Below are 16,804 nucleotides of genomic sequence, written 5' to 3'. Positions count from 1 at the left end.
AAAAGGGGTTGGACGGTTTCCTAAAGGACAAGTCCATAAACCGCTACTAAACGGACTTGGAAAAATCCAAAATTCCAGGAATAACATGTATAGAATGTTTGTACGTTTGGGAAGCTTGCCAGGTGCCCTTGGCCTGGATTGGCCGCTGTCGTGGACAGGATGCTGGGCTCGATGGACCCTTGGTCTTTTCCCAGTATGGCATTACTTATGTACTTATGTAGTAAATAGGACCAAATCCTACAAATCTTTGAAGACTTCTTTTTCTATCAAGCCATGGATAAGCAAGAACTCTCTCCCTTTAGCAGTCAGAATGCTGAGTAACAATCAGTTATACAGAAAGGCAGTGAAAAACACTCTATTTTGAAAGTATTTGTTATCCACATTTTTATTTATATTATGTTTTTATTATGTTAAAGTTTTTAGTATAGGTCATTTGTTGTAATTCCTAGATTGTCCCAGTCTTCTTAACTGTTAACCACATGGACCTGAATAGGTTATTTGCAGTCTATAAGAACCGAAGGGTTATGTTATGTAAATTGGACTCATCCCATGTAAGATTTTAAAAGAAAATGTTGATTATGTATTACAGATGAGTTTGAGGAATTTTGGAGAGTTGGTAGCCTTGTGGCTGCAGTTAAGTGTATTGTATGATTTTCTTTATTGCAATGTTGAATAAAAACAATCTTAAATTAAAAAAAAAAAAGATTTTAAAAGAAACACAATATGAGCAGGAATAGGTAGCAATGATAAATCATAAGCTTCTGGATTATGGGGTCTACTCCTCATTATGATCTATAGTCTAGTTTACTTGCTGCCTACAAAATAGTATTAGCTAAGCAGAGCGTATGCACTGGAATGTCTGCATGAGTACCAAAAGTCGACCGAATGGGATCTTTGAGAGGGGCACAAGTGGCGGAGGGGCTAGGGATAGAAGATGTATGGAGTGCTGTGCATCCTGAGTACAGGGCCTATACTTTTTTCTCACTCCTATAGTTGTCTTTCACTGCAATCATAGTCAAAATTAATGCACATCTGTGAGCATAGGTGGATCTACTGGGCTCACGAGGCGGAAAGATTTACCTGGTCAAGATGAAAATTCTTCCTTGGTTATTACGTGTTTCAAAATCTTTCCTGCTTGATTGGCTTTTAGTGGGATTAATAGTGAATTATTGAGTTTTATTTTGTACTAGTAAAAAAGGCCCGTTTCTGTTAGAAATGAAACGGGCGCTAGCAAGGTTTTCCTTGGAGTGTATGTTTCAGAAAGAGCGTGTGTGAGAGATGGAGCGTGTGTGTCAGAGAGAGAATGTGAGAGAGAGAGAGACAGAGTGTATGTGTTTGTGCGAGATAGAAAGTGTGTAAGAGACAGTGTTTGTGTTTCTGTGTGACACTGTGTGAGAGAGAGGGACAAAGACAGTGAGTGTGTGAGTGAGAGTGTATGTGGCAGACAGAGAATGAGTGACTGCGTGTGTAGTGTGAGGAACCCCCTCACCCCCTCCCTCTCCCCTGCCCCCTTGCAGCCAGGCATGTGCAGCGACCCTCCTCTCCCCCCCCATGTCCAGCATCCCCCTGCAGCCACCCATACCCATCAACCCTCCTCTTCCCCTGCTGCGTCCTTCCTGTCTCCCCTGCTCCCCCTGCAGCCACCCATGTGGTCTCAGGCCCCCCCCCCCTCAGCATCCCTCCTGTCCCCCTGCAGGCAGCGTCCCTCCTCTCTCCCCTGTCCCCCCTGCAGCCAGCCATGTCCAGCGACCCTTCTGTCCCCCTGCCCCCCCTGCAGCTACCCATGTCCAGCGACCCTCCTCTCCTGTGCAGCCACCCGTGTCTGAGGACACTCCTCTCCTTTTTCCCTGTTCCTCCCCTGCGGCCAGCCATGTCCATCGACCAACCTGTCTCCCCTGATGACCACCAACCCTTCTGTCCCCCTGCTCGCCCTGCAGTGTCCGTCCTGTATCCCCTGTCCCCCTTACAGGCACCCATGTGGTGTGTGGAGCCCCATCCTTATCTCCATGTTCCCTGCCCCCCCCTGCAGCCACCCATGTGCAGCGACCCTCCCCTCCCCTCCCCCTGCTTCCTTCCAGCCACCCATGTCCAGCGAGACCCCCCCTTCCCCCCCCAGCCGGCGCAGCACCCAAAGAAAGCTCCTTGTTCCCCCCTTCGCGCATCACCCGACCCCCCCACCGTGGCACATCACCAAGCCCCTCCCCCCTCATCAACCCCCTCACCACCCGCAACCGCTAATACAAACTGTGTCCAGCGGCTGCTGCTTCTGCTATTCAGCAGCAGCAGCCCGTACATAACGAAAACAAACAAACAAAAAATCCTCCTAAAACGCACCTCCGTTGAGCAGCATCTCACATTGGCTGAAGTCTCAGCATGCGCTCCTCCTCTCCCCTCTGACGTCTCGGCGTTTCTCCGGGGTCTTCCGGCAGGGGCACTGACGTTGAGGGGAGAGGAGGAGCGGCTGCAGAGACGTCAGCCAATGTGAGATGGTTCTCCATGGAGGTGCGTTTTAGGAGGTTGTTTTTTTTTTTGTTTTCTTTATGTACGGGCTGCTGCTGCTGAATAGAAGCAGCAGCAGCCGCCGGACAGAGTTTGTATTAGCGGTCGCGGGTGGCGAGGCGGTCGATGTGGGGGGGAGGGGCTTGGTGAAGCGGCAGGGGAGGGGTTGGGTGATGCGGCGAGGAGGGAAGGGGGGAGGGGCTTTCTGATGCCCCGTTGCACGGGTTGTTACGGCGGGGGGGGGGGCACTTAGAGGTGCACCGTCGAGGCTGTTTGTGTGTGTGTGTTTATGTGTTTGTATGTGTGTGTGTGTGTGTTTGTTTGTGTGTTTGTGTGTGTTTGTTTGTGTGTGTGTTTGTGTTTCTGTGTGTGTTTGTGTGTGTTTGTGTTTGTGTGTGTGTGTGTTTGTGTGTGTGCATTCGTGTGTGTGCGTTTGTGTGTGTGTTTGCGTGTGTGTTTATGTGTGTGTGTTTGTGTGTGTGTGTGTTTGCGTGTGTGTGCGTTTGTGTGTGTGCATTTGTGTGTGTGCGTTTGTGTGTGCGTTTGTTTGTGTGTGTGTGTTTGCGTTTGTGTGTTTGTGTGTGTGTGTTTGCGTTTGTGTGTGTGTGTGCGTTTGTGTGTGTGTGTGCGTTTGTTTGTGTGTGTGTGTTTATGTGTGTGTGCGTTTGTGTGTTTATGTGTGTGTGTGTTTATGTGTGTGTGTGTGTTTGCGTGTGTGTGTTTATGTGTGTGTGTTTGCGTTTGTGTTTGTGTATGTGTTTGTGTGTGTGTGTTTCTGTGTGTGTGTTTGCGTTTGTGTGTGTATGTGTGTGTGTTTATGTGTGTGTATGTGCTTGTGTTTGTGTTTGTGTGGGGGGGGGGGTTGCGGGTGGCTTTTGTGGTCATGTGGTTGGGGAGTTTGCCAGCAGTCTGTAGCGATTCCTAGGCAGGGGGAGGAGTACGGAAACACTCCCCCTGCCTGGGTCGTTGTTTGTTGGAGGGGGTTGCCAGTTGGTAGGGGTGCCTTATGGATCCCTTTACTCTCTGTGTTCCGCCCTTGAGGGCAGGGCAGAGAGACATGGTGAGTTGGATGGCTTCACCACCATGAACTTACAAACTGTTTAGGGATTTTGCAGATGGCTTCAGCAGGTTGTCTTCAGAATATTGAGGTAGCGTTTTATGTACAGACTAGTAAAAAAGGCCCGTTTCTGACACAAATAAAACGGGCGATAGCAAGGTTTTCCTCGGAGTGTGTATGTTTGAAAGAGTGTATGTGAGAATGACTGTGTGTGAGACAGAGAGTGAATGTGCGAGTGTGTGTGTGAGAGAGTGAATCTGGGTGCGAGTGTGTCTGTGAGAGACAGTGTGTGAGAATGAGAGTGTGTGCAAGTGCGTATGTAAGACAGTGTGAGAGAGTGTGTTTCACACAGATACAGTGTGTGCGAGAGAGAGAGTGTGTGTGAGACACAGACTCTCTGTGAAACTGAGTGTGTGAGTGACTGTGTGACACAGAGAGTGAATGTGATACAGTGTGAGACACAGTGTGTGAGAGACAGTGTGTGTGAGAGAGAGAAAGACATTGACTGTGAGAGAGAGAGTGTGTGAGAGAGAGCGTGTGTGTGTGTGACAGAGATACCTCCCCCCCACCTCTTAGGTGTCAGCCCCCCCCCCCCTCTCTCTGGTGTCTGAGCGTTACTGTGCAGGGCGCTGAGCTCTGGCTGTGCTTCAAGGAACTGACCAATCCTATTTAATAGAATGCACCTCCAACATTCTGAAGCCGAGAAACCTCGTGTGGTTGGTCACTGCTGCTTGTGACGAACCCCGAAGTATGTGATGACAATTCAGGAGATGGATACAGAGAGCAGGAATGCCTCAGCCATGTAGTCAGCTTCAGAATGTTGGAGGTGCGTTTTATTATATAGGATGGGGCGTGGCTGAGGGCGGGTCTATGAGTGAGGGTGACTGGTCCTAGCCTATGAAGACTACAGGATTTTTGTGCTTCTCTGCCTTGGAGTGAGCTTCTCTGCCTTGGAGTGAGCTTCAGAATGTTCAAGGTGGGATTTATTAATATAGATACGAGGGCTCCCTGGATAAACTTTGATATGGGAGATAGATTCACTAAATTTGGAAGCCTGTTATTGGACTGCTAGGCTACTGGGATGAAGGTGTATTTTAGAGAGGGAGAAGAGCTGTTGGCGTCAGTTGAAGAAAGTGTAAATAGAGAGTCGTGGAGGGGCAAAATCAAACGGGGTGCCCAAGTTTTCATGAGGGCGTCCTCGCAGGATGGCCCCATAAAGGGACGGGGCAACCTGTATTATTGAAACAAGATGGGCGTCCATCTTTCGTTTCGATAATACGGTCGGGGATGCCCAAATCATGAAATTTAGGTCATCTTTAGGTCGTTTTTGAGATGGTCGTCCCTGGTTTTTGGTGATAATGGAAACCAGGATGCCCATCTCAAAAGTGACCAAATCCAGGCCATTCGGTCATGGGAGGAGCCAGCATTCGTAGTGCACTGGTCCCCCTCACATGCCAGGACACCAACCGGGCACCCTAGGGGGCACTGCAGTGGACTTCAGAAAAAGGTCCCAGGTGCATAGCTCCCTTACCATGGGTGCTGAGACCCCCAAACCCCCCCAAAACCCACAACTGTACACCACTACCATAGCCCTTAGGGATGAAGGGGGGCACCTACATGTGGGTACAGTGGGTTTCTGGTGGGTTTTGGAGGGCTCACATTTACCAACACAAGTGTAACAGGTGGGGGGTGGATGGGCCTGGGTCCACCTGCCTGAAGTGCACTGCACCCACTACAACTGCTCCAGGTACTTGCATACTGCTGCGATGGACCTGAGTATGGCATTTGAGGCTGGCAAAAAAAGTATTTGCTAACTTTTTTATTTATGGTGGGAGGGGGTTAGTGACCCCTGGAGTATGGCCCCAGTGTTCTAGACATCACTGAGGAATAATCCGAGAGTGGGAGACTAACTCAGAAGCAAGCAGGACCCAGCTGGTGGGAGGAGGCTGCTAGTATAGAGCACATACCCAGGTGCAGGTAGGCCTGAGCAGTACTGGGGACAGACCCTCCAAGTGGCCGCAGGGTTAACCTAAGGTGGATGCTAGGCGTTTCATGACAGTGGGATAAAAAATAAAGATGCACAATAATTTTCAAGAGCATGCTATTACTGTAGGGGTGGAGGAAGGGGGAAAGGATTGATGTTCATGTGATATTGTTGCTGTCTCTGAAGCCATGTCTCATTCTCAGGAGAATCCTCATCGTGTGACTTGGGCCCGGAAGCGCTGCAGCATAATCATGCAGGCTCCCTTTGCTTCTTGCCACCAGGAGGTGCCCTGCCAGCAGTTCTATGACTGGTGTGTCTTTGATGCCTGTGGGTAAGTGGCTGATGCTTGAAAACTGGGCCTGAGAAGGAAATAGAAGAATTAACTGTGTGTCTTATTCCAGAGGGAAGAAGCAGTACGAGAAGGTTGATAAACTGCAAAGATGCTGCTGTATTTAATTCATTTAAGTCATTAAGGACTTTCGTTCAAAGGCCATCCCTTCTGGATAGTCAGCTCTGGAAGTCTAGTAGAAGACTTGGAAATTGAAATTTGACGCATGTGTAGGCCCTTCTTGCCTGGGTTTGTCCTGGCAGGGTTACTTTATTTAGAATAAAATAAATAAATAAATAAATAAATAAATAAATAAAGTGAGTGAGATTAAGTGGTAGATATGTTGGTAGATATTTACCAGGGTATAACTTTGTTGTACTTTAGATGTATATTTTAAGTAGATCGACTGCCTGTCCCTAGCAGTGGCGTAGCCACAGGTGGGCCTGGGTGTTAGAGCTCAGGCCCACCCAACAATAACACATGTTTAGCGGTAGCTGGTGGGGATCTCAAGCTCCGCCAGCTGAAGACTTCCCCCCAATGGTAACGAAAATGCTACTTTCCATGATACCGGCACCTGCGCATGCTCAGTTTTCAGCGCATGCCTGCTGCAGACTGCCAAGGTGGAAAGAAGCATTTTCCTGCCAGCTGAGATATATTTTTGGTGGTGGTTGGGGGGGGGGGGGGGGGGGGAGAACACTTGGTGCCCACCCACTTCTTGCCTAAGCCCACCCAAAATCTGTTGTCTGGCTACGCCCCTGGTCCCTAGTGATTGAAAACACAATATTGAGGCACTACCCCCACCCCCCCACTTGTAGCAATGCAGTTGGAGGACTCCTGCTCAGCTTCGAGGGAACAGTGGCTTTAGGCCTATTTTCAGCAGCCAGAACATGTCTCCTGCACTTCTTTTACATGCTTTCACTGCTTTGCATTCTTTTCCTGTTGTTTGTTTAATGGTGTAGCAGGTGTCCTTCAAGATCATCTCAGTGCTTTTCGGAACCAGGCAACTCCTTAGGGACCCTGTGAGCACTGCCTCCGCACTATGTTTTAGACAAGAGAGATCTGATGCCCAGATCACTGCAGTTTTCATTGTTCTGGATCTTTTTCATGATTTCACACTACTCTTTTTGCATTAGTCATTGCATTGTGTCTAGGTTTGCCAACTGGCTTCAGATTCATTCAACAGGGTTGATTCAGTCCAGGTTTTAACCTGTTGCATGCAGGGATTTGTAGTTTTGATTTTCATACTGGATTCCCTAAGAAAAGCAAAACAACAAATCCTGGATCAACCCTGTTGAGCAAATTTGGAGCCAGTTGGCAACCCTAATTCTGTCACAAAAGAGAGGGAAAACAGCATACAAATACAACAAGGCAAACAAAAAAAGCAAACACTGGGCCTTCAGGATTGAGAAAAATGTAGGGTCAATAAACTCCTATTGGTCAACTTGCAAACTGTGGCGCAAGAGGTAGGTGAAACAATCGAGGTAAAACTCCTTTAAATATTAAAGTTTTGCTGGAGTCGCGGGCAGCCGGCATTGAAGACATCGGCAGGCTTACGCCGGACCCGACTTGCAACGAGGGAAGGGAAGGCTGTTGGAACCGTTGTAAGCCTGCCGATGTCTTCAATGCCGGCTGCCCGTGACTCCAGCAAAACTATAATATTTAAAGGAGTTTTACCCCGATTGTTTCACCTACCTCTTGCGCCACAGTTTGCAAGTTGACCGATAGGAGTTTATTGACCCCTGATGCAGGCGGTTGTACGCCGAAACACGGCCCTTGTCGGGTATTTGTGATATTAAAGGACTACATTTTTCTCAATCCTGAAGGCCCAGTGTTTGCTTTTTTTGTTAACCCTAATTCTGTCCCATCACCGGCAGTTTGAGAGTCAGTGCCATGGTATCTGTAAGAAGGACTACTGCTGAAATTCTTCTTACTCATTGGCTGCCTTCACTTGCTAACTACAGTGTGCAGCCAGTTGAAATAACACCAACTCTGGTCTGCATCACTTGGAAAGAGTATGACCCAGGGAGAGCTGGGAGTGTGATGCTGAGTGATAGCTATAGTTAGAGGGAAGTGGGAAGTGGACCAATGACTCCAGGGAAATGGGATACTGATGTATAAAGTACCACTTTATTCACAGACTCGACACAGTACCGTGTTTCGGCCACAGGCCTGCCTCAGGAGTCTTAAATGATTCTGGTACTCGAAATCGATCAGTCTGCGGGTTAAATGGGCTTTAGAAAGACTCTCTTTGCTTTTCCTGACGCTTGCTGCCTTACCAAAGGATTGTCTGAACCTGGTGTGCTGTGCTTTTCATAAACAACCACAAACCAGGGTGTATTATGCCTACTGACTAGAAGGACATAAGAAAATTCTTCATTACCCATTGATCAGTTGTAAGCAGTGTATGGCTTTGGATAAATATCGAATACAAAAAATCATGTCTAAAGTAGAACAACAGGAGACATTCTCAGAGTAATAACTCACCCAAGCAGAATGCCACCCTAAGGTCAAAGCAGGGGCGTAGCCACGGATGGGCCTGGACTGGCTCAGGCCCAGCCACTTTTGCTCCAGGCCCGCTCAGCCTCTTCTGCCCGCTCTCCCTGTCCGCGTGGTCTGCTCACTTTTACTGCCCTGAAGTGCCGTTTTCCCTCCAGCACCGGCGATTCACAAAGCCAGCCTTCTGCCAGCGCGCATCGTCGGGGCCTCTTCTCAGGCGCATCCCGCCTACTCTGCAACTTTCTGCGTCCCACCTTTGTGGAAAACAGGAAGTTGCAGAGTAGGCGGGATGCGCCTGAGAAGAGGATCCGACGATGCGCGCTGGCAGAAGGCTGGCTTTGGGAATCGCCGGTGCTGGAGGGAGAACGGCGCTTCAGGTCAGTAAAAATGACCAGAACTGGCCATGTGCAGGGGGCTGTCGTGAGGGGGGGGGGGGGGTAGCGGATGGAGAGGAAATGTGGCGTGGCGGGCGGATGGAGAGGAAATGCACCGGCGGCGGCGGGCGGGGCGGGGGTGGTAGCGGGTGGAGAGGAAATGCGAGGCCTGTGCCCACCCAGTCCATCTCCAGGCCCATCTAAAAATTAAACTCTGGCTACACTACTGGGTCAAAGGCTATTCTTAGAGGGTTAATAAGTTTCTAAATCATTGAAAATCTCTTTATTGTAATATTCACTAATACACCAAAGCCATACACTGTAAACAAAAAATATACAAACAGGAAATATCTTTAAAAAAACAATCATAACAACATCACATACTCATTTGTGACATGCTCTTCATAAAGACAGTTAATAAAGCCAATAAATAACTAACTAATATGAAGCCGCCTTTTTTCTTGGTTTGGGATGCAAGATGCGACACCGGTGGGGACTGTGAGTGTCTTTGTACAGCCATTGCAACATATGCTGAAGAGTGTAACCAACGCGGGATCTATATCCGCTGGAGGTCCCAGGACCTGTGCCGTGAGTAAAAGAACTCATGTTGCTCTGTATACTGGGTTTTACCTTGAATATGTTCTTGTGGGTCCTTGGGCATAACGTGGACCTGCAAGCCACAAAGGATTGGGGGCTTTGAAGATTGCACCTCTTAATGCACTCTGTGCTATGATTTCCTTATTACACATTATTACACATTATTAGATTGTAAGCTCTTTGAGCAGGGACTGTCTTTCTTCTATGTTTGTGCAGCGCTGCGTATGCCTTGTAGCGCTATAGAAGTGATAAATAGTAATAGTAGTAGTCTCTTGTAACCAGAGCTAATATTGTGATGTCATAATGCCTCAGGCCACCAATAAGAGCCAACCTCATCAGTGATGTCACAATGGCTTGATTGTCCTATACTTGGCTTACTTTTATTACATAGCTCTTTGAGCAGGGACTGTCTTTCTTCTATGTTTGTGCAGCGCTGCGTACGCCTTGTAGCGCTATAGAAGTGATAAATAGTAATAGTAGTAGTCTCTTGTAACCAGAGCTAATATTGTGATGTCATAATGCCTCAGGCCACCAATAAGAGCCAACCTCATCAGTGATGTCACAATGGCTTGATTGTCCTATACTTGGCTTACTTTTATTACATAGCTCTTTGAGCAGGGACTGTCTTTCTTCTATGTTTGTGCAGCGTTGGGTATGCCTTGTAGCGCTATAGAAATGCTAAATAGTAGTAGTAGTAGTACACATCTTGTGGTGTGCTACTGTTTCATTAATATAACCTTGTTATGTATTATTGTGTAGATAATTTTAAGCAAAAGGAAACCTCAACTGGCCAGGGGGAGGGGGCTCATCTGCTCCTTTACCCCCAAAATGGGTTAGTGTCATTGGTTTCCCTAAGTACCGGAAAAAAAGAAGTGGTAAGAAAACGACTCTAATTTGAGAAAAAGTTACCACTCCAAAAAACCTGGTTTTAATCAAATGTGCAAAAAACATCATACCACACCGAAACAATTAACTTTTTTTGTTACAAAAAGGCCTTAAATAGTTTGAACCATCAAGCTAGATGTAAAATGAGTTCAGAAAGTCTGCTCACAGCAATGAAAAAAAAGATAAAAAGCTGAATTTTAACTTGTATGCCAATAGAGATCTTCAGAGATAAAGATAGAATAAGCCTAAATTTCCACGCGGTTTTGAGAATATGCTGAGCGCCCATCTGCATGAGTAAATTTAGTTGCGGGCAATTACTCCAAGTAGAACTCAATGCAAATCCCGACGCTTAAATTAGGCGTGGACCGAGTGTATTCTATAACAACGCACATAGATTTGTGAAACGCCCATGACCTGCCAGTTCCATGCTCATGGTCACAACCCCTTTTCAACTATCCGACGTAGAATTTACGCACACCACGTTACAATTAATACTCTTAGACAGTTGTGTGCGTAAATTCTAATTAATGTCAATAACTGCTTGTTAAGTGGCAATCATTGGCACTGACTGGCTCGTTAACTAATTAAGTTGCGCACGCAAATCCAGAATAGAACTGGATTTGCGTGCACAAGTCACGCTATATAGAATCCATGGGGATATGTTTCTGTGAGCTCTACTGTTAACACGAACAATGCAATCTCTTGTCTCCCTCAGCAATGCAGTGTGATCATGGACTGGTGTATGAAGCCTGTGGTCCCGCCTGCCCTGAGACATGCAGGAGTCTGGGGATGGAGTCTGCTGAGCACTGTGACTCTGTGTCCTGCGTGGAGGGCTGCTTCTGCCCGGAAGGAAAGGTCTTGCATGGTAAGGCCCGCGATGCATCTTTTGTCCATGTAAGAGGGACGGTAGCTGGGCGTAATGTGTAAAAAGAGTGGCAAATGAAAATATAGGCTAAGCTCGTCAAACAAATGTGGCAGAAGTGATATAAAATGTTCTGTGCCTTTGTTAATGTCGATGTGAAGGGATCTGAAAGGGAGGGGCATCACCTGTTTGTGGTTGGGGCCACTCTTTTTCTTCTTCTTTTCATTTCATTTCCAAATTATACAAGTGATGCATGTGGGAAAGAGGAACCCGAATTATAGCTATTGTAATAGGTTGCTGGGCGTTGCTCAGCCTCTAGGGCTATCCGCCCTTCTCAGCAGCCTTTAGCATACAAGTCTTGTTCAATAAAGAAACAAACAAAAAAACACATCAGGATCAAATACAAACTTTTCCCTTTTATTGTTCTCTCATTCAGCTTGGGAGAACTCAGCCCAGGCTTCAGCCGCTGGTTCCCCTTTTCGGTTTCCTGGGGCGGAGCGGCTCCAAAAGAAAGAAACTCTAATTCAGTCCCACCCGGGCTTGTTATAACCCAGGCACCATACAGCCTGGGTTCAAAAAAAAACACCCAAAAACAAAACAGCTCAGGACACCTTGGTTTTTATAAATCCACAGTTCAGGTAACCAAGCTCTCAAAAACAGCACTATACTTGGCTCTTTAAATCCACAGTTCAGGTAGCCAAGCTCTCTCAGAATGGCAATATAACTTGGCTTTTTTTAATCCACAGTTCAGGTAGCCAAGCGCTCAAAACAGCACTATACCTTGGCTTTTCAAGTCCACAGTTCATCTGGCTTTGCGCGGGCTCAAAGCCTGGGGTCCCACCCGCTTGGTCAGACTTTTACTTACTCTTCTGACCTCCTCCCGCTTGACCCCTTTCCTTCTCTGGCCTGCTTAGCCAGGGACTGTCTTACTTCTGTGGCTTTCTCTGGGCCAGAGCTGATACATCCATGGGCTCCTCCAGGGTTTGCTCGGGTACTGTCAGCTCCATGGGCCAAGGCCCAAACTCCTCTTTCTCCTTCTCAGGAGCCCAGTCCATACTCTCCTCGCCCCACCCTCTTCCCAGCTGCTCCTCATTTTCCTCATTAACCCTTTCGGGCTTTTTCTCTTCTTTTTCCCACCTGTTCCACCTCTCTTTCCCCCAGGTTGGAGAATTAGTATTACTCCTTCTCCTGCAGCCCCCTTCTGGTGACTCTTGTGAATGCACCCTGGTTTGTCTCTCTTTTTCCCAAGGTGGCTGCTGGGATTTGTAGTTCTTGCCCCTAAGTTGTCTCTTGGGGAAAAGCGGCCGGTAAGGGAGAATCTCCTCTGTGGCTTTTTGGGGGTTGTAGGATCTGGTTCCCTGTGTTTCTCCCAGGTCCCTATGGTTTTCCACATTCCCTTTACATACCCCCCCCCTTAAACTCGCCTCTCTCCCTTTTCTTTCATTTACTCCCTTTTCTTCGTCTACCCGGGATAGGGCGTCCACATGAGCCAAACACTTCCCAGGACGATGCTCCACCTCATATTGAAATGGCTGTAAAGCTAGGTACCATCGCATTAATCGTCCATTATTGTTTTTCATCATGTTCAGCCATTTCAATGGAGCATGGTCCGTTACCAGTTTGAATTTTTTTCCTTCCAAATAAACATTACATTCCTGTACGGCCCACCGTATGGCCAAGCATTCTTTCTCTATTGTGGAGTAATGCTCTTCATGGGGCAATAATTTTCGGCTCAAATATAACACGGGATGTTCTTCCCTGTTATGCTCCTGGGATAGTACCGCCCCCAACCCCCTCCCTGAGGCATCTGTTTGCAGGATAAAGGGCCTCTCGAAATCTACTGCCTTCAAGACCGGCTCTTGACACAGGGCCTTCTGCATCTGTTCAAAAGCCGTCAGTTCCCCCTCCCCCCATCTCAAATGATCAGGGTTCTTCCCTCTTAGCATGTCCGTTAAGGGGGTGGCCATAGCTGAAAACAGAGGGATGAAACGGCGGTAGTATCCTACCATTCCCAGGAAGCGCCTCAATTGCTTTTTGGTGTTTGGGCGGGGAAACTCCTGTATGCTTTTAACCTTATTTATCAAAGGCCTCACTTCCCCTCGGCCCACATTGTAACCCAAATACTTCACCCGAAATTGCGCAAAATGACATTTCTTTGGGTTCAGGGTGAGTCCTGCCTCTCGGAAAGCCTGCAGCACCGCCCCTACCTGTACCACATGGGTATCCCATTCCCCACTGTGTATGACCACATCATCCATGTACGCCGCTGCGTAGGCCTGATGTGGTCTAAGAACCCGATCTAGCAATCTTTGACAGCTCGCAGCTGCTGAATTCAGGCCAAAAGGCAACCTTTTAAACTGGTACAGGCCCATTGGTGTGCTAAAAGCTGTCTTTGCCTGAGCCCCGGGAGTAAGTGGGATTTGCCAATACCCTTTTGTTAAGTCCAGGGTGGTGAGATATTGGGCGGTTCCTAACCGGTCCACCAGCTCCTCAATATAGGGCATAGGATAGGCGTCTGCCCGAGAAATGGTGTTCAGCTGGCGGAAATCGATACAGAACCGCCACTCCCCCTCGGGCTTGGGTACTAGCACCACGGGGCTGGACCAGGGGCTATTTGATTCCTCAATCACCCCAAAGTTTAACATTTCCTGCACTTGTTTTATTACCTCTTGCCTTTTCATGGGTGAAAGCCTATAGGGTTTTTGTCGTACTATCTTTCCCCTCTCCGTTACTATGTCATGCTGCACTAGCTGGGTACTTCCAGGGCAAGCTGTTAATACGTCCTTAAACCTTCTTAGTAGGCTCCCTAACTCCTTTTTTTGTACCGATGTCAAATGGGGATTAACCCCCGGCTCCCCAGGCTGGAAGATATCCCTTATTTGGGGTCCCAACTCCTCTCCCTCTTTTTCTTCCACCCTAGCCTGTAAGCCTACCCTGGCTACCCAGGGTTTTATCAGGTTTACATGGAAAGTTTGGACTCTTCCCTTCTCGTTTTCTACCTCATACGTGAGGGGACCTAGTCGCTTCTTCACCACCCAGGGGCCCTTCCACCTAGAAGCGAACCTATGTGGGTCCTCCGAGATTAAGATGAGCACTCTATCTCCTGGCTGAAACTCCCTTTCTTTAGTACCCCTATCATAATATTTCTTTTGGAGAATTTGGTTCTCTTCGAACCTCTCCTGGGAATATTCTTGTATCTTACCTAATCTTGCCCTCAGATCCTGTAAGTACTCGACTACTGACTGATCCGTGGCCTCTGGGGTTACCCACTGTTCTTGCAGTATGTCCAAAATGCCCCGGGGCCTCCTGCCAAACAGGAGTTCAAAAGGGGACACTCCTAAGGAGTCGTGCACCTTTTCTCGGTAAGCGTATAACGCAAAAGGCAGCAGTTGGTCCCAGCTGGTCCTATCTTCCCCTAGAGCTCTTTTTATCATGCCCTTTAAGGTTTTATTAAACCGCTCTACCATCCCATTGGTTTGGGGATGGTAGGCCGCTGTACGGAGATGTTGTATCCCAAACGCCTCCCACACTTGCTTTAGGGTCCTGGACATGAAGTTGGATCCCCTATCCGTCAGAACCTCCCGGGGAAAACCCACCTCACAGAATATTTTTATTAGCTCCCGGCCAATAACTTTAGCGGATATGCTCCGTAAAGGCACAGCCCATGGATATCTCGTGGCCATATCCATTACCACCAACACATATAAGAAACCCCTTTTTGATTTCGTGACTGGGCCAATAATATCCATTGCTATCCTTTTCCCCGGTTGTTCCACCCTCGGAATAGGATTTAAAGGGGCTTTGGGCGGGAACCTGTCTGACACCTTCTGACAGTTGGGGCAGGATTTACAATAATTTTCCACCTCCCTATAGACTCCCGGCCAATAAAATCTAGCCAAAATCTGAGTCAAGGTGGCTTGGGTGCCCTTATGCCCACCTAACGGGTGATCATGCGCGAGCCTTATGACCAGGGGACGGAAAGCCTGGGGAACTACCAGCTGTCGCCCCCCCTCAGGGCTCTCCCAGTTTGGCACTTGCCGATATAAGATGTCCCCTTCTATCCGGAACCCCGGAGCCTCTTGATCTTCCCCCTGTCGGGCCCTCCCCCAGGCATATTCTAATGTCGGATCATTTGCCTGTTCCCTGTGAAATTGAGGAAACTGTTCCCTCAGTTCTTTTGGGGCTACCGGTAGATAGCTTTCGGCCCTCACCTGCTCCAATGCCTCCTGTCTACCCCTCTTCTCCTTTTTTTTCACGGCCTTCCCTTTTCTCTCTTTTCCCGGCTCCCCTAAGACCTCGCCCTGGAAATGAAAGATATCTTCTATTCCCTCTTCTTGCCCCTCTAGGTCCCGAAGAGCCTGAGCCCGAGTAGTTACCCATACTCTTCTCTCTCTAATACAATCGGAAAAAGGGGGCCAATCCCTTCCCAAAATCATCTCCTGGGGTAACCTTGGAAGAACCGCCATAGCCATTTCTATGTCGCCTGTGGGCCCTTTTAGGTTCACTCTATGGAGGGTGTATCGTGTACTGGCCCCATGGATACACTGTATTGCTACCGCTCCCTCATAGGTATCCCGTCCCCTATTCCTCCTCCCTCTTATTCGGTCCCATAACCGCCGGGAGATCATGGACTGGTCTGCCCCGGAGTCCAACATGGCCACTACCGGTAAACCTTCCACCTCTAAAGGGGCCGTATACTTGGGTTTAAATCCCTCGTTAACCTGGGAGATCCATCCCTCCCGACCCGGGCAATCCTTCCTGAAATGCCCCGTTCTCCCACATTTATAACACTGCTGTACCCCATAAGAGGCCACCTTCTTTTCCTCCCATGGGAACCCTCCTTTCTTTTTCCCCAGCCAAGTGGAGTCCGGCATCCCTTCCTTTTGCCCCATCTTGGAGGAGCAACTTTTGGTACCCCCACCCCCCTGGGGTCGGGGCTTTCCCCCCTCCCTCTCGGGTCCTCCCCAATGTTGGGCTTCCAGATACCACTCCAACCCGGCAGTCACTCCCTCAACTGTCTTACAGCCTCTTTTTACCAATTCTGCTCTTATTTCTCCAGGTAGGCCTTGGAGGAATTGCTCCACCACCAATTCTTGGAGAATTTCCTGGATAGTGTGGTGGTCGGGCTCTAACCATCTTTTTAATAAGTCCATCAACCTATTGGCCACAGCTTTCGGGGTTTCTCCCTTTTCCCACTTAGTGGCGCGAAACTTCCGCCTATAGGCCTGGGTACTAAGGCCATAACGGTCCTTAATGGCCTCTTTCAGCCTCCCATAGTGGGCAGCATCGCCTGGAGACAGGTCTCTAAAGGCGGCCAGGGCCTCCCCTGCCAGGGAAGGGACTAAACGCATGGCCCACTGTTCTTGTGGCCAACTAGCAGCCACGGCCACCCTTTCAAAGGCTGTTAGGAAATCATCCACATTGTCCTGCTCTGTTAACTTTCCCCAGGTCAGTGTGTTCATGGATAGTGTTCCTACCGCACCGCTGTCTCCAGTCCATGGTCCTAAGGCTGCTGGGTCCATGTCCCTTGGAGCGGGGATCCCCCTCTGAAAGAACTCCTGGAGCATCTTTAGCACCGGCTGCTGTTGGTCTCTTGCCGCCGTCAAGGAGTCCTCCACCATCTTAGCTGTTAGTTCCTGCTGTTTTTGGAACTGCATGGTCATCCACGCGAAGATTTCCTTCGGATCCATCCCCTGGCTCCAGAACCGCCTCCTGGAAGAAA

At 48.5% G+C, this 16,804-nt stretch overlaps 1 protein-coding gene across 1 annotated transcript in view; it reads left to right on the top strand.

The window, feature by feature from the left end:
- LOC115465678 (SCO-spondin-like) overlaps positions 1 to 16,804 on the top strand; it is a 537,587-nt gene that overhangs the window by 128,397 nt on the left and 392,386 nt on the right. The window contains exons 23-25 of the mRNA XM_030196374.1: positions 5,744 to 5,871; positions 9,217 to 9,326; positions 10,936 to 11,085. Of these exons, the coding sequence (XP_030052234.1) occupies positions 5,744 to 5,871; positions 9,217 to 9,326; positions 10,936 to 11,085 (388 nt within the window). The remainder of the gene's footprint in view (positions 1 to 5,743; positions 5,872 to 9,216; positions 9,327 to 10,935; positions 11,086 to 16,804) is intronic.

Source organism: Microcaecilia unicolor, chromosome 1 (genome assembly GCF_901765095.1).
Source record: "Microcaecilia unicolor chromosome 1, aMicUni1.1, whole genome shotgun sequence".
Classification (NCBI taxonomy): Eukaryota; Metazoa; Chordata; class Amphibia; order Gymnophiona; family Siphonopidae; genus Microcaecilia; species Microcaecilia unicolor.
The sequence above is the reverse complement of the archived record's forward strand: the minus strand, read 5'-3'. Positions and strand labels throughout refer to the sequence as shown.